Here is a 22,249-nt window from a genome sequence, read left to right as displayed (position 1 = left end):
TGAATGGGATTCCGGAAACCAGATCCTTCCAAGCAGAATCCAGTCAACACTTAAAAGGTAGCATGAATTAAAATAATTCTTACCGTTTTCAAATGTAAAGTTTAAAGCATTTACTAAGCACACAGCTAAATTTTTTAAATAGCTGGTTAAACATATGCAATGCTGTCATGAGTTGGAAATGCAATGTGTTCTGTGACAGGTGTGTTTTCCTGGGATGGAGCATCCCTGGGTCAGGTGGGCCCATCAGCTGCAGTTGTGATTGCGACACTGGGTTAGGGGCACCCTGCCCATGGCAGCAGTTGGGAAGCCAGGATGTCTCTAAAGATCCTACAGGTTGAGAGTCTGCACCTGTGAAGGTCACAGCTCCACGGTCTGTAGGAAGATTTACTTTCAAACAGTTTCTCATGGCATTGTTTTTTCATAAGGGAATTCATGGACCCTATTTTTCAAAAATAATCCATAATGTTTCTGCATCCCTCAAGATACTGTGAGATCCTGGAGAACAACTTAGGAACTTTTTGAGGCTGGACCTGCCACCTGCTGCCAGTGAAGCCATTGACTGCTGCTTCAGCAGAGCCTAAGGGGGTTTCCCTGGGAAGGCTACGGGCACGAGTGAGAGAGACACACGGAGGCCGCATGCCCTCTACCCATCCATCTCCAATGGGTCACAGAAGCTTGCCCCAGCTGGCCCAGGAGAGACTGGCATCTGGAAAGTCCTGCAGACCTCAGGGAGACCTGACCTACTTAGGTCCACCGGTCTTCTGAGGACCCAATGCTAGAACAGAGGTGAGCTGTAGCGAGCCTGCTAATTTTGTGTCATCTGAGCTGTTCATCTGAGCCGTTCATCTTCCTATCTTCTCTGCCCAACGCCTTCCTGGAATCCTCAGTATGGTCACCCGTAGAGATTCTGCATGAGCTAAAAAGCAGAGGCAAATGCATGTGTGGAGACCCACCAAATTGCCTCTCCTCTGGGAATATTCGAGAAACAGGCAGTCCCCTCTGCCACATACACACTCTGTCACTGCTGCCCTGACCCTGCAAAGTCAGTCCTGATACAGACCCAGGAGGATCCTCTGCCAGAACCATCTGCATTTGCCGTAGAGCCCCAGAGCCTATTGTTTTGGTTGAAGGACTGGTTCTATGGATCAATTTCTGACTGTCTTTCTTCTTTAATCAGAATTTTGGTTTTGCGATTTCAAAATTTGGGCTGGGGAGGGGGCGTTGGACGAAATTGTTATATCTGAACCATGGGGGAAAAAAACTGGCAAAAATGCTACAAATGGCTCCCGAAGAAGCTCTCATCAGTCAGAAGGGCTCCTTCGTGAGTAGAGTTGAGGAAACCAGGCATGTGCGTGATAAACTCTGTCATCCAGGGAGACTAGAAACGCTTCCCCCAAAATCAAATGAGAGACAGAGTCAGGATAAAATCCAGGTCCCTGGTCAACAATCATTACACTTTGTCACTAAAAATACATTTACCACGTGAGACACCGGGTCTCAGAGAGACTCAGAGGCTTCACCTGCGTTCCAGGGAATGTTTCCAAGACAAGGTGGAGATGACGTCACAACGGTGGAGGCCTTCTCATTATGAAAACAATGCTTCTGGCCAGAATTAATTATTTATTACATTTATTAAGAATATTTTCCTCTACCAAACATGCAAACATTTCCCCCAGAAAACTGAGGCAATATAGCCCTACCCATCCCACTGTTGGCAAATAGAAGTGCATTTTAAAAGCCAAATTAACCGCTGGTTTTCCCATTTCCTCTGCTTTTAAATACCATGCTTCCAACTCTAAATAGAAAAATAAATGTTTGCAGATTAAAGGTTTCATTTTATTGCAAATATTCATGAAGATTAAATGTCATTTTAATCACATGTTAGTTTATTTCTCGGGGCATATCATATCTGCATGGGTTCCTTCACTGTAGGGAAATGAGTTTTCCTTGCGCCAGCTGGGGTTTATTTACCATTTGTTCTCATCCCTGCGTTAGTGTGAAGCTCCTTGAGTCAGAAAATACATCTCGTAACTAACTAATTGGTGTTCACGGATGGAAACTTCCAAACTTGGGCTTCAGAGAGGCCAAGGTACTGCGGCAGCAAAATCCCTTTCACCCATCAAAGCGACGGCCACCCTGTGGGCTGGTGGAAGGCTGAGCCCCCTGGCTGTTCACTGTCTGGGGATTAGGCAGAGACGGTGGCGACACCTGCCCTAAATCCAACCCGGAACTCTTCCCCCAGGGAAAACTGGGCATGCTGATTCTGTTTCCAGGGAAAAGTGACAGTAGATCCAAGCAAATGTTGTCATCCAGTATGGCCCGAGGTGGAGCACATCCCTGGGACTGCTGTGCCTTCCCACCTGCATTTTAGAATCCGTGGTATTTGTCCTTGTGTTTCTTTTCTTTTTTTTTTCTTGCCTTCTTGATGGGCTATTCAGTGTGAGATCAATTGTATTAAATAAGGAGAAAAGACAGGATTGAAAGAATAGATTTTGCTTTTAGGCAAAATCACGTTTGTGATTGTTGAGAATTATGTTTTTTTCTGATATATAATAAATGCCACCGGAGAAATCTCACAATACACCCTGGTTTCAATGGGCAATAATTCGAGGGGGAAGAACCCCCTTTTGAGTTTTGAGAGCCGAGTTCCTGTTCTCGCTGGTGAGCTTGGCGTGCACACAGGGCTGGTCTGTGTCTCGGCGCCGTGTAGACTGAGGGATGCCTTTTTATTTGCCACTGCTGAAGCTATAGCCTCTTAATTCCTCGTTCTTCTTTTAGAAAACAGAACAGTTGACTCATGATTCCCAAGGAAAGTGACGGCCTCACCGAGCACTTATTATTTCAACTGTACCTCTCCTTAGAAATCACACAGAAAATGTATCTCAGGGTGTATTTTATCCTGGTTCAACCTCTTCAGAATAAGTGATGTTTTAGTTGTGGTTTCATCCATGGCCTTTGTCCACAGAATGAAGAACCCGTGTTCTCCAAGGATGGCCGAAAGTTTTTCTTCATCAGAGCGATCCCCCAGGGAGGACGAGGAAAATTCTATCACATCACAGTGTCCTCGTCCCAGGTAAGTCCTGCTAGTTTCCACAACTGAACTAGAAACTAGCCTGCTAGAGGCCGTGGGGTGACAGCCTCTAGGGCTGGGCACACCTGCATTTTCAAGGACCTCGAGGAAGCTGAAGGTGACTCCCAAAGGCAGTGCAGAGCATGGTGCTGGTGAGTGCAGAGGTTCCCATCAGGCCTGGTAGAGCCTTGCTCTATCTGGTCGTGTGTGAGAATGTGAATGACGCTTCTGCCAAGGTCAGCAGAGACCCAGGGATCCCCTGTTCAGTGTAAGGCTGAGGACGTTGGAGGACCATCTGTGCCGGAGGTCCTTTCCTTCTCCTTCTGCTGGGGGTCTCCTTAACATACTCCCCCCGAGGCATGGCTCCATGCACTCAACATCCCTCAGGGATCCAGCCTCCCACACTGCCCCATCTCCACCCAGAGCTAGATGCAGGTATTATTTTATTATGTGACCGCTACCAGTCATCACTCACTGGTTCTGGGGTGTGGCGAGTTAGGAACAGAGCATCCCTGGGTAGGGAACCTCAGAGATTAATATACATGAATTTAGGACCAAAAGTAGACATCCCAGGGTCAGCGTCTCCTGCAGAGGTCACCTCAGGGAGCCTCATGCCTGCAGGACGGGGCTGCCATGATGTTGACTTTGGGGGACTCTGCCCTGAGGAAGAAGGGAAGCGTGTTCTTGGAGCTCCTTAGTTTTGGAGGCAGTCTAAAGTTATTTGGGATCAGGGTAGATGAATGAAATTTGATTAGAGAAAAGGTTAATCACAAATATTCTATGGCTATAACGTAGAAGGCTCGTATTTATGATGAGGCCCCAAAGGCAATTTCAAAAGAAAAAAATCCAAGAACATCCCGACTAAGAGCAGCTTTGATGGAATCGAGGTGGGGGCTGCGGAACTCCTGGGATGGAAATGGCGTCTCTCGGAGGTTCAGGTGCAATTTGTTCTCAGTGCACTTCATGGCACGACTGATAGAATGTCTGCAAGCTGTTGCCTTTGCTTTTTCCTATCGTCTTCCTTCTACCACCCTACATTGTTTTGTTTACTATTTTACACCACTTAGATCAAGATTTTAAAATGCTGGTCGGGTGGGGTGGCTCACACCTGTAATCCCAGCACTTTGGGAGGCCGAGGCAGGTGGATTACTTGAGGTCAAGAGTTCAAGACCAGCCTGGCCAACATGGTGAAACAAAAATTAGCTGGGCATGGTGGCACATGCCTGTAGTCCCAGATACTTGGGAGGCTGAAGCAGGAGAATTGCTTGAACCCAGGAGGTAGAGGCTGCAGTAGGCTGAGATCATGCCACTGCACTCCAGCCTGGGTGACAGAGTGAGATACTGTCTCAAAAAAAAAAAAAAAAAAAAAAAAAGATTTATAAATGCTTCAGTGTTTTCATTTGGCCCCTAGTCTCTGTATTTGCCCAGAGCCCTATCAAACGTTCCAGCAGGAAGCAGGTCTCCTGCACCGCCCATGAGGCACCCCTTGGGGGTCCCGCAGAGCCTTCCCTTTCCAAACCTGCTTCAAACTCCCCAGCCTCTCCTGCACGCTCTCTGCGCCCCCAGGGCCTGCTGCCCCCAAACCTCCATGTTTGAGTCTGCAGCCCCCAGAGTGTGTGACTTGGGCCCTCCACCTAGTTTAATCTCCACCTGCTCTGCGTCCACCTCCCAGGGCACCTGCCATCCAGAACAGCTGCCCCTTTTCAAATCTCCACTGAAACATCACTGCTGCCTAGACGGCCCTGTCCTCTCTTCTGTTACCACGTGTCATTACCATGTGTCGTTACCATTCTTAGCTCAAGGGGCACACAGGGAAAGACAATGCATGCAGGACGTGTAGTGTGGCAATACAGATCCAAGCCGTCCTTGTCAGCGGCAGCAGGGAGCGCCCTTTCTCCCTCCATTTATTCTTCTCTCTATTTCCCTCCCTGAATTCATCCACCTCCCGGCATTTGTCTCTTTCCTCCCTCACTGGTCCCCCTTCAGTAATGGCTCCACTAATTAGATTTACAAATGAAAAAGGTCTATAAAGCATTGATTCTCCTGAGAGTGCTTCTATCGTGGTTGGAGGCCAGGTCCAAGTGATTTGCGCCACCAAAGAGGACAGGGCGCTGTTCCCCACCACTGACATTCAGGGGTGGGGGAGGCTTCGGGCCTGGGGTTGGTCAGGAAACTTCACGGAGGATGTTGCCTCCCAGGAGAGGAGCAGGCAGAAGGGGCAGAGAGCCCTTCCTACAGAGAGAATGGCAGCCCCTCTCGCCTGGTGTCCAAAACAGCTGGAGGATGAAGAGCCTTGCCCGGACACCGGTGTCTGCTCCTGATGCCGTGTCTGTGTGTTTCAGCCCAACAGCAGCAACGACAACATCCAGTCCATCACCTCCGGGGACTGGGACGTGACCAAGATCCTCGCCTACGACGAGAAGGGGAATAAGATGTGAGTGACAACCAGGGGCCTGCCCCATCTTACTGGCCAATGGGACACATTTGTTATTGTTTGTCAATTACACTCATGGAGTACGGAGCACGGAGGCCTCGGAGGCCTCCTCTTTCCTACTCAGGCAGCATCACTAACTCCTAGTTTCTTCATGAAAATGTATCGTAGATTCCCGTCTCAGCAGTCCAGCTGCCAGAGCTGCAGCATCCTGAGGACACAGGCTGGCAGCCAGCCCGTAAGGGGAAGCGCGCTAGCAGCAGTAGTAGGGGTAGTACTGATGCTGATTGAGTTTTCTAGCAGCAGTGGTAGGGGTAGCACTGATGTTGACTGAGTTTTCCAGCAGCAGTGGTAGGGGTAGTACTGATGTTGATTGAGTTTTCCAGCAGCAGTAGTAGGGGTAGTACTGATGCTGACTGAGTTTCCTAGAAGCAGTAGTAGGGGTAGCACTGATGTTGATTGAGTTTTCCAGCAGCAGTAGTAGGGGTAGCACTGATGCTGATTGAGTTTTCTAGCAGCAGTAGTAGGGGTAGTACTGATGCCGATTGAGTTTTCTAGCAGCAGTGGTAGGGGTAGTACTGATGCCGATTGAGTTTTCTAGCAGCAGTGGTAGGGGTAGCACTGATGTTGATTGAGTTTTCTAGCAGCAGTAGTAGGGGTAGTACTGATGCTGATTGAGTTTTCTAGAAGCAGTAGTAGGGGTAGTACTGATGTTGATTGAGTTTTCTAGCAGCAGTAGTAGGGGTAGTACTGATGCTGATTGAGCTTTCTAGAAGCAGTAGTAGGGGTAGTACTGATGCTGACTGAGTTTTCTAGCAGCAGTAGTAGGGGTAGCACTGATGCTAATTGAGTTTTCTAGCAGTAGTAGTAGGGGTAGTACTGAGGCTGATTGAGTTTTCTAGCAGTAGTAGTAGGGGTAGTACTGATGCTGACTGAGTTTTCTAGAAGCAGTAGTAGGGGTAGTACTGATGTTGATTGAGTTTTCTAGCAGCAGTGGTAGGGGTAGTACTGATGTTGATTGAGTTTTCCAGCAGCAGTAGTAGGGGTAGTACTGATGCTGACTGAGTTTCCTAGAAGCAGTAGTAGGGGTAGCACTGATGTTGATTGAGTTTTCCAGCAGCAGTAGTAGGGGTAGCACTGATGCTGATTGAGTTTTCTAGCAGCAGTAGTAGGGGTAGTACTGATGTTGATTGAGTTTTCTAGCAGCAGTAGTAGGGGTGGTACTGATGCTGACTGAGTTTTCTAGCAGCAGTGGTAGGGGTAGTACTGATGCCGATTGAGTTTTCTAGCAGCAGTAGTAGGGGTAGTACTGATGCCGATTGAGTTTTCTAGCAGCAGTGGTAGCGGTAGTACTGATGCCGATTGAGTTTTCTAGCAGCAGTGGTAGGGGTAGCACTGATGTTGATTGAGTTTTCTAGCAGCAGTAGTAGGGGTAGTACTGATGCTGATTGAGCTTTCTAGAAGCAGTAGTAGGGGTAGTACTGATGCTGACTGAGTTTTCTAGCAGCAGTAGTAGGGGTAGCACTGATGCTAATTGAGTTTTCTAGCAGTAGTAGTAGGGGTAGTACTGAGGCTGATTGAGTTTTCTAGCAGTAGTAGTAGGGGTAGTACTGATGCTGACTGAGTTTTCTAGAAGCAGTAGTAGGGGTAGTACTGATGTTGATTGAGTTTTCTAGCAGCAGTGGTAGGGGTAGTACTGATGTTGATTGAGTTTTCCAGCAGCAGTAGTAGGGGTAGTACTGATGCTGACTGAGTTTCCTAGAAGCAGTAGTAGGGGTAGCACTGATGTTGATTGAGTTTTCCAGCAGCAGTAGTAGGGGTAGCACTGATGCTGATTGAGTTTTCTAGCAGCAGTAGTAGGGGTGGTACTGATGTTGATTGAGTTTTCTAGCAGCAGTAGTAGGGGTGGTACTGATGCCGACTGAGTTTTCTAGCAGCAGTGGTAGGGGTAGTACTGATGCCGATTGAGTTTTCTAGCAGCAGTAGTAGGGGTAGTACTGATGCCGATTGAGTTTTCTAGCAGCAGTGGTAGGGGTAGTACTGATGCCGATTGAGTTTTCTAGCAGCAGTGGTAGGGGTAGCACTGATGTTGATTGAGTTTTCTAGAAGCAGTAGTAGGGGTAGTACTGATGCTGATTGAGTTTTCTAGAAGCAGTAGTAGGGGTAGTACTGATGCTGACTGAGTTTTCTAGCAGCAGTAGTAGGGGTAGCACTGATGCTAATTGAGTTTTCTAGCAGTAGTAGTAGGGGTAGTACTGATGCTGACTGAGTTTTCTAGAAGCAGTAGTAGGGGTAGTACTGATGTTGATTGAGTTTTCTAGCAGCAGTGGTAGGGGTAGTACTGATGTTGATTGAGTTTTCTAGCAGCAGTAGTAGGGGTAGTACTGATGTTGATTGAGTTTTCTAGCAGCAGTAGTAGGGGTAGTACTGATGTTGATTGAGTTTTCTAGCAGCAGTAGTAGGGGTGGTACTGATGTTGATTGAGTTTTCCAGCAGCAGTAGTAGGGGTAGCACTGATGCTGACTGAGTTTTCTAGCAGCAGTAGTAGGGGTGGTACTGATGCCGACTGAGTTTTCTAGCAGCAGTGGTAGGGGTAGTACTGATGCCGATTGAGTTTTCTAGCAGCAGTAGTAGGGGTAGTACTGATGCCGATTGAGTTTTCTAGCAGCAGTGGTAGGGGTAGTACTGATGCTGATTGAGTTTTCTAGCAGCAGTGGTAGGGGTAGCACTGATGTTGATTGAGTTTTCTAGCAGCAGTAGTAGGGGTAGTACTGATGCTGATTGAGTTTTCTAGAAGCAGTAGTAGGGGTAGTACTGATGTTGATTGAGTTTTCTAGCAGCAGTAGTAGGGGTAGTACTGATGCTGATTGAGCTTTCTAGAAGCAGTAGTAGGGGTAGTACTGATGCTGACTGAGTTTTCTAGCAGCAGTAGTAGGGGTAGCACTGATGCTAATTGAGTTTTCTAGCAGTAGTAGTAGGGGTAGTACTGAGGCTGATTGAGTTTTCTAGCAGTAGTAGTAGGGGTAGTACTGATGCTGACTGAGTTTTCTAGAAGCAGTAGTAGGGGTAGTACTGATGTTGATTGAGTTTTCTAGCAGCAGTGGTAGGGGTAGTACTGATGTTGATTGAGTTTTCTAGCAGCAGTAGTAGGGGTGGTACTGATGTTGATTGAGTTTTCTAGCAGCAGTAGTAGGGGTAGCACTGATGCCGACTGAGTTTTCTAGCAGCAGTAGTAGGGGTAGCACTGATGCCGACTGAGTTTTCTAGCAGCAGTAGTAGGGGTAGCACTGATGCCGACTGAGTTTTCTAGCAGCAGTAGTAGGGGTGGCAGTGATGCTGATTGAGTTTTCTAGCAGTAGTAGTAGGGGTAGTACTGATGTTGATTCAGTATTTACTAGTCCAGGCACTAAGCCAAGTGCTTTACAGACATTATCTCATTGAATACAACAGTTCCATGAGGTGAGAAGGGTTTACTACTTTCCCCATTTTAAAAATAAGTAAATTAAAACAAAAATAAGTAATTTGCTCCAGGTTATTCAGTTGGTAGCAGGTGGATTTGGCTCAGATGAGGGGAGCCCGGGTCAGAGGACTTTACCACCACACAATTTTGCCTCCCTGCTCCCTGGGTAAGAGCCAAGGTTTCTGCATTGGGAGGTCTTAGGTGAAAATGAATCAACAACTATTTTCTGCGCCAGGCTCTATGTCTGAACTTGTCTTAAATGTGCTCAGCTCCTTGCCCTTCAGAAGGTGAGTGATCTTGTAAAAGAATTCCACATCCATATTCAGGTGTGTTATCCCCAACCACAGTGTCCTCCAGCCATGAAGCAGAGGCCAGTACAGGGAGCACCCAAAGCCAATGGAATGTGCACTGGTGCCTCTCAGCCCTTAGGTGTCTGCCCACCCCTTGCTCTGGCCACAGGTGTAGCTGGACCTGAACAGGGGAGCTGCTCTCTGCAGGCCGTGGGCAGCAGTCCCTGAGGAGTGTCCATAGAGGTAGTGCCAGGAATGTGAAGTGCAGATGTGCCCTGAAGCAAACTAACCCTGTGCACCTTGGTGATCTTTGCAGCTACTTCCTGAGCACGGAGGACCTGCCTCGGAGACGACAGCTCTACAGGTAGCTCTGGCTGCCCCTGCACACAGGGTTCTCCCCCTTAGGAGGGCATCCAGGCTTTGCAGAATTGCACCTTTTCAGCGGTTCAGAAAGAGGGGGCGGCAAAGACAGACCCCACCACAGAGGAGTAGCTGTGGAGTCCGGAGCGAAGTCATGACACTTGCAGAGGCCACCAAAGGGGTCGTTTTGAGACTTTTGAAGCTTTATTTTTCTGCCGTTGTTGACTTGGGTTTTCCCCATCACTCACTTGCCTCTTCTGCTAATGGATGGACTTTTAGCCGTCTTTCCTTTCACCTCTATTCAGTGTCACCTCAGAGGAATTATGCGCCCGCCCCACACTGAGTTTTTGTAGGGAGCAGAGTGTGCTTTGGAAATGAACCAGTGGGTCAGTGCGAGGAGCTGGCCCTGCTGTCCGGCATTGCAGCTCGCTGGCTTTGGGGGCCTCTGCCCTGAGGAAGACAGGAAGCATGATCTTGAAGCTCCTCAATTTGGAAACAGTCTCAAATTATTTGGGATCAGGGTAAATGAATGAAATTTGATTAGAAAAAAAAAACAAAAACACATTAATCACAAATATTCTATGGCTATAAAGTAGAAGACTCATATTTATGATGAGGCCCCAAAGGCAATTTCCCATCTCAACAGCCCAACTGTGTGACTTTGGACAAGCTTCCAAATCTCAGAGGGCGGGGACACTGTGCCCTGAACTCTGGAGGGGGACTGGGTGTTTTCTAGGGCGTGTCCCTCTTCTACATTCAGTCCTGTCATCTGCTCAGTCACTGTCCTCACGAAAGGAGGCTTTGGGTTGTGAAGTGAGATTAGCCCTGGGCACTTTCTACCAGGGCCACAGAGGTGAGGAGCGGGTATCTGCTGCCTCCCCATGCCCCTGCATGGGAGGGCTACAGCCAGTCACACCTAAAGACACCTGGGCCACTGAAGAGGATGTTGTTCAGGGCAGACCTGAGGCTTGAGGCCAGTGGCACATGGTCTAAATGGAGCCAGTGCCTGTTGCCCCCACCCCACTGCTGGGACATGGAAAGCCTCCCTGGTGAACGCAGCCTCCCTTCCCAGCCATCGGCAGCTATGCGGAGAGGATGAGGTCAGCATGAGGGAGCCAGTGGAGGGAGAGTCACAGATGTGCTTCTCTGTGTAGATGTTCCGTCGTTGCCACATGTCTACTAGGAAAATTGAAATCCGCATGTCACCAATTAATAAACGTGAGAGGCTGCCTGGGGCCCCATCCTATAACTTATAGAATGAGAAGGTTGTCTTCCCTCTCCCATGAAATGTCTTTACTCCTGGAACAACAGTCTTCATATTGAAACCTATGGTTAGAGGGGACCCTCCCGGGGCAAAATGTTCAGATAAGAACTTCTTCCAGGTAGATCCAGTACCTCAGGATCTTTCCATTTTAGGGAGCATATTTTAGGCCTTCTTGACTTGAAATGACCCTTGACCACAGTGGTCCCGGGTAACATCTTCAAGCCAGTTCCCACTTGCCTAGCTCCATTGAATGGGAAGCGTGAGCTCTTGCGGTTTCACTCTGTCAGGGGACGTGGCTTTTGGAAGCTGCCAGAGTTCGGTTCCACCGATGCTGCTGCAGCCCCTGCCTGCTCGCATGCCAGCGTTTGGAACTCCAGAGAGTTTGAAGATACGTCACCCTGTTTACTCTTCTCAAATTGCTAGCCATCCACTCAGAGAGACAGGATACGTGCAGATAGAGTGCTAGATCATAACGCCGACAGCTCCATGCTCCTCGCACCAGGCCACCTGCCGAGCCGGGAGAAGGCAGCATAGGTGACCGCCTGCCGGCCCTCCCACGAGCAAGGGTGCTAAAAGCTCTCGAGAGTGGGAGCGACCCACCAGCAAAGAAAGGTGGAAATGGAACTGGGTGGTCTCAGGGGCTCCAGCAGGGAGACAAAGGGAGAAAGGCCAAGGGAACCTGTAGCAGGGCTCTGCAGATCACCCTCATGGGGAGAGCCCAGCAGCTTGCGGCACCCAACGTGGAGGGCGGCTCCTCTCCGCCCACGTTCACCCCTGTGTCCTTTGCTCTTCCAGTGCCAACACGGTGGGTAACTTCAACAGGCAGTGCCTCTCCTGCGACCTGGTTGAGAACTGCACCTACTTCAGCGCTTCCTTCAGCCACAGCATGGACTTCTTCCTGCTCAAGTGCGAAGGTCAGCTCCTGCCACCCCGTCAGGGCGGAGAGCCCTGGCAGGCACATTTGCAGGGAGGGGCGGGCACACTTGCAGGGAGGGGGCGGCGGCTGTGGTGGGAGCACAGCGTATTCCAGAACAGATGAGGATCCCGCCTACCTGGTAACATTGGTCAGGGGGCGAGATGACTGGACCCCCACAAATCCTGGGGCAGTGGGACTACTTTATGTTTCATACAGGGGTGCAGCTTATCAGAGTGGTCTGTGCATGCTGTGCTGGTAATCTCACAGTTTGTCTTCCATCGTCCACAAAAAATAATAGTCCCATGAGCTAGGTAGGGTAAATATCCTACACAGTGATGAGCCTAAGTCAACAATAAAGGTTGTAAAACAATTTCAAAGATTAACTTTTCAGTCATATTTAAGGATGATCAAATATCACCAGGCCTGGTATCCCAGCACTTTGTGAGGCCAAGGTGGGCAGATTCACCTGAGGTCAGGAGTTCGAGACCTGCCTGGCTAACATGGTGAAACCCGGTCTCTACTAAAAATACAAAAACTAGCCGGGCATGGTGGTGAATGCCTGTAATCTCAGCTACTTGGGAGGCTGAAGCAGAAGAATCGCTTGAACCCGGGAGGCGGAGGTTGCAGTGAGCTAAGATCGCACCACTACACTCCAGCCTGGACAACAGAGTGAGACTCCATCTCAAATGACCAGATAAGAAAAAAGGATTGAGGTTATGTTAAAGAAGTCTCAGAAAAATATTTTCCTATGTCCCAATTCATTGATAATTTATCCCAAACTGCAAGAGTTTGATCACACCAACCAGCATGCACAAAAGAGTAGCCATGTTGCATACAGGATACAAAGGATACTTTTGCTGCTTGTCCGTATCTTGGAAAGATATGATATGAATCTATGGAAAGGTAAGTCATAAATATGGTCCTAACAAAATATGATCTCCTGCGATGACCTCAAAGAATGAAAATATGCTACAGGCAGAGACTGAGTTCAGGAGCAACTCACTCCTCAGTTAGAGTTTCAATGCCATAAGCCATAGGTGGAGAATGAATAACTTTTATCAGAGAAATGTCTTTGCTAGCCTTTGCTAGCTACTGGAGAGCTCATGGCTTCATGACTTTGTTCTCTTTTTATCAGTGGCATCTAAAATCTTGAAAATCCACAGAACAGGAACACTCAGCCGCTTTCTCTATGCAAGTTCAGCCCCTGACATTCTTCTAAGACAGCGAGGAGACCACGGAGGGATGAGGGGGCGTGCGTCTGAAATATAACGTTAGTGCCCCAGTTCCCTCAAAGTTGATGGTACCAAATTCCTCTTTCCTGTGCGTCCCAAGAAGGAGGCCACCAAGGGTCTGAAATTATAGAGTGCTGTAGGGGAAAGAACCTAAGATCGAACTGACCCACTTCATGTATCAGATGGCAAACCCTAAGCCAGAAGTTGAGTGGATTCCCTGATTCCTGATGAGCCAGTAATACAGAGAGGGCCAGCGTCAAGGTCTCCCGGTTCCTAGCCCAGTGACTCCTGTCTCCCTGGGGCGGGATCTTTGTAAAATAAGAACTTGGGAAATTATAGGGATTGACGGGCATAGGGATTGGGAAAACTGGCAAGCAGACCCATTGGAGCCAGAGAGTCTTAGAAGGAGCTACATAATCAGAAACCGGAATCCTGTCTCAGAAGCAGGAGGTAGCTTCAATACACAGGAGGTCATGATCAAACACAGAAGTGAAAAATTGAAGTAGATTTCAAGAAGAGTGCCCCCAAGCAACAATGGTTGAATGAGAAAGGTGACAGAGCCTCCAAAGTGGAGATCCTGAATTAGGGGCAGAGGTCATTTGCCAGAGGGGCTTGGTCTGGCCTCAGCAGGAGGCAGAGCCTTTGGGATCTGAGGTCTGCACTGGTCAAGACAGCAACAGTGTGGATTTGTATTTCCCAAATTCTTACTATAACCAGCAAGAAGGGTCTGGCTTCTCACCATTCATGGAAAGAAGTCAGATAATAATGAGTTGTGATATGAAGGAGCAATATTTCTTTATTATCTGTGCCAGCAAGGGGAAGAGCAGAAAGCAATTCCACTCTTCAATTTGTGGAGGAAATACAGGGTTTCTTTAAAAAAAAAAAAAAAGAAGAAGAAGAAGAAGAAGAAGGATTTGGAATGCAGAAGAGCTTGGGGGTTTAGGAGGTGCCAAGGGGTGTGACTGGCTGTGGTGGCCCCTCTTTAATTATTGTCTCATTTGGTGAAGGGGCTGGCACCTCGTGGATCCTACCAGGTTATCAGTTAATCACAGTTGGCCTTGTAGTCACTCTTCAGCCATGAGTGGGTTTCAGCCTTGAAGTACATCTTTTGTTAAAGAAAGAATTCTGGAGGTATCTGGGTCCTATCGGGATCTGACCCCTGGAGGTTTTAAGGAAATACATGAGCAGATAAGAGAGCACAGCGTGTGCTCCGCAAGCATCTGGGTCAATAAATGTGCATAAGGCATGAGAGCATAGAATGGGAAAAGAAAGGGAGTGGAGGCCACAGCCCATTCTGAGGCTGTGTTTCAAGATGAAAGGTAACACATATGCAGCTTGTCTCAAGGTGGTATCTTGAGACTGGGAGAAGGTAGAAGAGGAGAGGAGAAAGAAAAAAAGTTTAAATCATGATTTGAGGCTGAGCTCCTCGGTCATATTCCTACCACATACTAACTTCTGCTCCACATGGTGACCCTCCCAGACTCCAGAACCCAACAGCTCACTTGTTGTGTTGTTTGAGATGGAGTCTCGCTCTGTTGCCCAGGCTGGAGTGCACTGGTGCGATCTCAGCTCACCGCAACCTCCACCTCCCGGGTTCAAGCGATTCTCCTGCCTCAGCCTCCCAAGTAGCTGGGATTACATGGATATATAATTTTTATATTTTTAGTAAAGACAGGGTTTTGCCATGTTGCCAGGCTGGTCTCACACTCCTGGTCTCAAATGATCCACCTGCCTTGGCCTTCCAAAGTCCTGGGATTACAGGCATGAGCCACCTCGCCTGGCCCTTGTTAACAAACCCTTTCCCCACTTCCCTTTGGAGGTCACAGATCCCTGCTAAGTTCAAGCTCAAGTTTAGTCTGGATGCCTCATTCTGACAACTGGAAGCCTTTTATGGTTCAGTTTCCATAAGCTGCAGCCCTGGGTTGAAGTTAAAAAGGCTCTCCCAGAAGATCCATGGCCATGGATTTAGGCAGGGTAGTTCCAGTTCCCACATGGCGGATGTAAACATGGAACCCGAGGTAGAGAGAAACACAGCCCCGTGTTGGGAGGCTGTTTGGACAAAGTGTTAAAGTTTAGAGAGCACTGTAGGGTGGCTCCTGTGCAGATTTCTAGTCTGCCACTGGCCTTCTGTCCCCGGGGCAGATTCATGTTTCTTTGTATGTTTATGTATTTGCAAGGCTTGTGTTGTGGTCTGCAAATAGTTATTGTGAAGAGATGACTCCATAGTTGATACCTGGGAGGAAAAAAGAAGCAAAGAACAAGTACAGCAACACAAGGTCAGACACACAACTGACCCAGCCCCCAGGTACAGCCACACTGGGTCACACACACAACTGACCTGGGTCCCAGGTACAGCCACATTGGGTCATGCACACACATGACTGACCTGGGCCCCAGGTACAGCCACACTGGGTCACACACACACAACTGACCTAGACCCCAGGTATAGCCACATTGGGTCACGCACACACATGACTGACCCGGGCCCCAGGTATAGCCATACTGGGTCACACACACACAACTGACCCAGGCCCCAGGTATAGCCATACTGGGTCACACACACACAACTGACCTGGCCCATTTGGCACCTCCACCATCTCACCTTCAGAAAGGATGGGATGCTCCTCCTGCCAATGCCTGGATCCCTATAATAATCAAACAGATTCCTAAAATTTGAAGATAAGGATAGATCTCAGAGCATCTAATCCAGTCTCCACCCTGCCTTTCTTTTGTTGATTCAGAAACTGAACTCTTAGTCATTATGAAATTATCACCCTAGGGTTTCCTGAATCATTTAAGGTCTGTTTAAATATTTAGCCTATTGCCTCATCTTAAGGTAGATGTAAACTAGCCCTCTTCTCTACAAAACTGCTCTTTAAAATGTTTACATAATAAGCTATTTTCTGGCTAAAGTAACTTGAATGCCCAAATTAAACTCTCTCCATAGAGGTAACCAAAATCCCACTTATAAAAAGAGATTTTCTGAAAAGGCTTAAATTTACAAAGACAGCAAAGTAAACAGGGCGACAGTAGCAGCCAACTCTGAACCTGGAAGCAGTTACCAGTGATAACTGCCTCAGCAGACCCTGAAGCTGAGCCTCGTCCTGCCATGGGGAAAGCTGAGCAGGCATTGGCGATGATTGCCTAAGGGATGAGATGATCCATTGCTATGAAATCTTAAAGGAGGAAATGATGATACCCATTTGGATTGCTTGGGGCTTTTTGCTGGAGGAGAAGACTCAGGGAAGGTATCAATGATGAGGTGGCATTTAAAACAAATGAGTAGGTAGGATTTGGAATGTGAAAAAGCAGCCTAAGTGGAAGGTACAGCCTGAGAAAAAGCACAAGAAATGTTCTAAGATTATGCGATGGAATCTTTTGCAGCATGTGAATCAGGATCGAATGAATACAAGCAACCTGATTTAATAAATAAAGGTAATTTAAAATAATTTTATTTTTCTCCACATTTCTCAATAGATATTAAAATGGACCCAGATGTGTAGTCTAGAGCAATGTTGAGTCAATGCTCATTTCCTGTCCTGTTTCCTTCACACCCCAAGTTATTCTGAGAGTTTCTTGGAAACATGTGACAAAAATAACATCTCCACTCCTAGCATTAGACACTCTTGTTTTCTTCTCCTTCCCTCCTCCTGCAGCATTTTATTATATAAATTAACTTAGTCTTCTACTTGCAACCAGAACCAAAAAAATCCTTCCTTTTTTAGGTTGAGGATAAATGTACCGGCAATGAGAGGCTTCTCTTTGGTAAAATCTGTAAACGTGCCCACATTCAAAGCTGTTCAATCCATCACACAGGGAGGGAAGTGCAAGTAGTTCAGGTTGTCTGGGCATAGGAAGGGATGATAGTCAAAGGATTTAACAACTAGGACAAGATGGATAACAACCAGCCAAAAGACGTGTCCCTGAGAGCAGATATAGGCTATCAAACCACATTAGGACATAAGGGTTGGGTATAAAATCATGAAATTATAACTGTTCCATATAGACTTCATCATTCTTCCTGCCTTTCTGCGGGCCTTCCATTAGGACAGATTTTGGTAAGTTTAGTTGATATTGACCTATCCAGTAACTTATATTCAGTATTATAACGGATATTCAGCAGTATAACTTTATCGTCTTAGTCCATTTGGGCTGCTGTAGTGAAGTACTATACACTGTGTGGCTTATAAACAACAGACATTTATTTCTCACAGTTCTGGAAGCTGGCAGTCCAAGACCAGGGTAGCAGCATGGTCAATTCCAGTAAGGGCCCTCTTTTGGGTCACAGATGACCAGTTTCTCCTTGTATCCTCATATGGTGGGAAAGATGATGACAGAGTTCTCTGGGGCCTTGTTATAAGCACACTAATGCCATTCCTGAGGGTTCCACCTTTGGGACCTAATCACCTCTCAAAGGCCTCACCTCTTAATATCATCACGTTGGAGGTTAGGACTTCAATGTATAAATTTGGGGGCAACATAAACAGTCTGTCCATTATAATCATAGCTGATTGTAGCTCATCAGTTGTTTGCAAGCAGTACTTCTGTTTCATTAGTCCTTTGGCATACTGATCTTCTTCTGATGTCCAGTTTTTCTTCCACAGTGTATTTTGTCCAACATCATTATAGAGTTCCATCTAGCAGTATCAACATGTGCTTTCTCTAATTTTTCATTAACATTTCTTCTGTAGCTTCTCAATATTTGACATTTGTATGCTTATATGTTTATGTTTTATGTTTATAATTCTTAATTCCTTAAAATATTTGATTGTACATACAAACCTAAAAATTATTTTTAGGTTAATAATAATTATTTTAGGTTAATTCCTTAATTTTTGATTGTACATACAAACCATAAATTATTTTTCTACTTTGCACAGTTACATTAAAAATATATTTGAATAGAATATATAAATAGAGGTTCAGAAATGTTTATAGCCACTATATCCACTCACTACTTCACTGGATCCCATCTCTGAATGACAATATTTATATCTAAAGGACATGGGTTTCAGATGACCCCTGGATACTTGTATGAGGGATCAGCTGTAAGCCAGACTCAGTGAAACCTTGTGGAAACTCACCTATCTATGTAATATAGAGAGTTTCTGTCCACCTCTCTATTGTCTGGAAGTGAAACCAGCTATATTCAAAATATTGTATTACGATGTAACCTTTTATGATGATTTTTCAGACAATACCAAGCAGCTTTTGGTGTACATATTTAATTGGTCTTCTCAATGACCTGGTGAGATGGTAATAAAAGAAATCATCTTCTACTTATTAAGTTCTTTACAATTTGAAAAGCACATTTCTTTTTTTTTTTTTTTTTTTTTTTTTGAGATGGAGTTTTGCTCTTGTCACCCAGGCTGGAGTGCAATGATGCATCTTGGTTCACTGCAACCTCCGCGTCCCAGGTTCAAGCAATTCGCCTGCCTCAGCCTCCTGAATAGCTGGGATTACAAGCGCCCACCACCACACCCAGCTAATTTTTGTATTTTTAGTAGAGGCGGAGTTTTGCCATGTTGGCTAGGCTGGTCTGGAACTCCTGACCACAGGTGATCCACCCGCCTCAGCCTCCCAAAGTACTGGGATTACAGGCGTGAGCCACCGTGCCTGACCTGAAAAGTACATTTCTAATTATATTATAATAGTTGATGACTATGTTCCCATTTCTGATTCCTTGCAAATTATATTCTAGCATAAATAGATCTACTTAGAATTCCCTAAACTCAATATCATTTTTCACATTTCCATGCTTTTGTCTTTGGCTACCTGATAAACCCCTGTACATTCTCCAAGACTTTCAGGGCAGGGTTGATTTTCATCCCCTTCCAGGAGGGATGAATGAGAAATCAGAGAACATGAAAGTGGCTGTGTATTCACCCCCAGACTGACGCCTGTGAAGGAACTCAGTCTTCAGCTGTCTTAGATGACTGGGAATGCCGGGGACAGGGAAAGGCTGGGTGGTCTCACCTTCTAGTCCTGGATAAACCCAATTCCATCTTTAAAGAAAAAAAGTACTCACCTCCTGGACTCACTTCCTAGGACAGCTGTAACAAATTACCACAATCTGGGTGACTTATACCAACAGAAATTTATTCTCTCACAGTTCTGGAGGCCGGAAATCCAAAATCAAGCTGTTGGCCAGTGTGGTTTCTCTTGGAGGCTGTGAGGGAGAATCTGTTCCACTTTTCTCTTGAGCTTCTGGTGGTTGCCAGCAGTCCTTGGCGTTTTTTGACTTACCAATGTATTGCTTCCATCTTTGCCTCTGTCTTCATGTGGTCTTCCCCCTCTGTCTCTGCATCTGATTTCCCTCTTCTTATATAGATGTCAATCATTGGATGAGGACCCACCTAATCCAGCGTAGCTTCATCTTAACTTGGTTACACCTGCAAATACCTTGTTTCCAAATAAGGTCACATTCACAGGAACTAAGGGTCAGCACTTCAACATAACTTTTGCGGGGACACCATTAATCAAACCCACAACACCTCCCTTCTAAGGCCCATATTGACTTCTTATACAAGAAAGAAAGAGTGCTCAGCTTGTTTTTCTCAGGAACATAAAATTAAGGGCAGCCACACTAGACTGTGCCAGAGACTGTTTTTAATGGCTTCACCGCATTCTGGAAGCAGCAAGAGGGGTCACTGAAGGAAGTAATGTGATACTACCATGTCTTTGGATAGCAACTCTAGCATATTAGAGGAAAAAGAGCAGTTCCAGTATAGATTCTCTCCAGGAATACTTCTTCCCTGACATAATGCAAAATTCACAGTCAAGTGGCATGGAGCTATAACAAGTTCTACAGGGTTTTCTCCTACCCATCTAAATTCAACCCTCAGAACCACTGAACAATGGCGTCAAAGTGCCCAATTTACATAATTTGTGTTTCACAGTCCTCGCCTCTGTTTAGAGAACTGGATTTTTCTCTTCAAAATGATTCTCAAGAGTATGATTTATTTTCCTTCAAGTTTTTGAAAAGGACTCAATCAATCCTGTTTCTAAGAAATATCCAAATGCCACCAGGAAAATGAGTTCATGTATGAATTGGCCATTTGCTGCTTCCCACTGAAACATTTTTTGTATGTTTAAAAATAACTAAATAAACTTCCTTTTCTTGAAGCCGAAGATGGAATTATTGCAGTCACTTGCTGCTCTGAGTGGGAACGAGGCAGTCTGTGTTCATGAATCCCTTACAGCTCTGGGCTCTCACCCCCACCCCTTTCATTGTTGAGCTGTGACTTAAGGAGCTACTTTACAGACTTTAAGAAATTTGGTCTTAGGCTTAACAGTTTGGTTTATGAAGACAGGCTTCTCCTTCTCCGAGTTGAATGGAACCAATATATTATTGCCCGAACCTAAAATAAAGTGACTCAATTCTGGTAACTATTCTTCTTACTATTAAATATTCCCCAAGATCTTCTGTCGTCACCATCATTGCCATCATCATCAAAATCACGGGAGATTGAAATGGCAATAAGGGAGGTCTGTGGAGTATGGAATCATAGTGCTGGGTTCAAACCTGGACTCTGCCACCTACAGTTTCGCGACCTTGGGCATCTTGGTTAACTTTGCTCAATCCTCCACACCCTCATCCTGAAAATCAGAGGAATAACAGCATGGCAGTCCCCGCTTATCCACAGTTCTACTTTTTGAGATTTCAGTTACCCAGAGTTAACTGTGCTCTGAAAATATTACAAACAGTAAGATATTTTGAGAGAGAGAGACACCCATTCATAATAACTTTTATTACAGTATATTGTTATAATTGTTTGATTTCATTATTAGTTATTATTCTTTTCTTACTATACCTAATTTATAAATGAAACTTTAAAATAGGTACATATTCACAGGAAAAACATTATATATTTGGGGTTCCATACTATCCTTGGTTTCAGGCATCCACTGGGGTCTGGGAACATGTCCCTGGTGGATATGGGGCACCACTGTACCTGTCCTGTGAGGTTGTTTTGAGGATTAACCTAGATAGTGCATGTAAAATACTTACCATGGCATCTGATACATAGTGTTTAATAATAAGTGTTAACTATCATAATTGTTGTCATCATTGTCATCACCTTAGTAATCAATTGAGTTTCTTACACATTCACTTGCTACCCACTCAGTATCCAAAAGTTGGGGCCAAGGCTGGGGGTGGCTAACGTGCATGAAGTGAATGAAGCAGCATCTGTTCCCAAATGTGAGTGGGCACTGCGGCACCTCAGCAGGCTCAGGTTGGAACCCCTGGATCTTGCGCTTACACTAGCAAATTCCAGAAGTGGCCATGGATGCCAGAGCCACAAAACATTAAATCAACCATCAGGCGTGGCAATGAGTACCTGGTGGCTTCCAGAGTGCATGTGCCCACCGTGGTCCTCACAGTTGGTTCCTAGCAGAAGTTAAGAAGTAAATTTCCTGCTTTCTTAGCACCTGCCCTTTCCACCTGCTGTGCCCTTTCCCCTCCATGCCTTCAGATGCCGGGAGCTCCCAGCTGCCCTGCCTACATCCTCTCGCTGGAAACCATATTTAACCAGGGGAAATGTCCATGGAGGTGCTATTAAGGTGTCGTGCAAATATGTATACTTAGGTGCTTGTTACTCTTCCCAAGGTTTTAGTCAGAACAGAGCAGTGAGTGGGGCAGGGATGAAAAATAGGAATCAGCCAACCAGCCCCACTTGTTGGGAAGGCACTGGCTGCAGTGCTAGGGATGAGAAGGGTTCTGAGGCCAAGTGCAGGGTCAGCAGGAAAGAACATCGTGAGTGATTGATGATGTCATGTAAGTCATGAGTGATTGATGGATGATGTCACGAAAGTCTTGATGTCATTAACATCAGAGCGATTTATGATGTCATGAACATTATGAGGGATTGATGGATGATGTCACGAACATCATGAGTGAGTGATTAATATGAGCAACGTCATGACTAATTGATGAATGATGTCATGATGGTCATGAGTGATGATATGAATCATGAGCGAGTGACTAACGTCAGGCACATCATGAGTGATCGATGTTACGAATATCATGAGTGATCAATTGATGATGTTGTCATAAACATCATGAGTGACTGATTAATGTCATAAACATCACAAGTAACTGATGTCATGAATGTCCTGAGTGATTAATGACATGTGCATCATGAGTAATTGATTGATTCCATGGATGTCATGCGCGATTGAAGGGTGATGTCATGAATGTCCTGAGTGATTGATGGATGATATC

At 46.1% G+C, this 22,249-nt stretch overlaps 1 protein-coding gene across 5 annotated transcripts in view; it reads left to right on the top strand.

Annotated features, from left to right (window-relative positions):
• LOC105474942 (dipeptidyl peptidase like 6) overlaps positions 1-22,249 on the top strand; it is a 1,161,442-nt gene that overhangs the window by 1,063,603 nt on the left and 75,590 nt on the right. For all 5 annotated transcript variants that reach the window (XM_011729883.3, XM_011729885.3, XM_011729882.2 and 2 more), the window contains exons 13-16: positions 2,966-3,073; positions 5,413-5,504; positions 9,568-9,615; positions 11,671-11,789. In XM_011729883.3, coding sequence (XP_011728185.1) covers positions 2,966-3,073; positions 5,413-5,504; positions 9,568-9,615; positions 11,671-11,789 — 367 coding nt within the window. The remainder of the gene's footprint in view (positions 1-2,965; positions 3,074-5,412; positions 5,505-9,567; positions 9,616-11,670; positions 11,790-22,249) is intronic.

Source organism: Macaca nemestrina, chromosome 4, assembly GCF_043159975.1.
Source record: "Macaca nemestrina isolate mMacNem1 chromosome 4, mMacNem.hap1, whole genome shotgun sequence".
In the NCBI taxonomy this organism is placed as follows: Eukaryota; Metazoa; Chordata; class Mammalia; order Primates; family Cercopithecidae; genus Macaca; species Macaca nemestrina.
The sequence above is the reverse complement of the archived record's forward strand: the minus strand, read 5'-3'. Positions and strand labels throughout refer to the sequence as shown.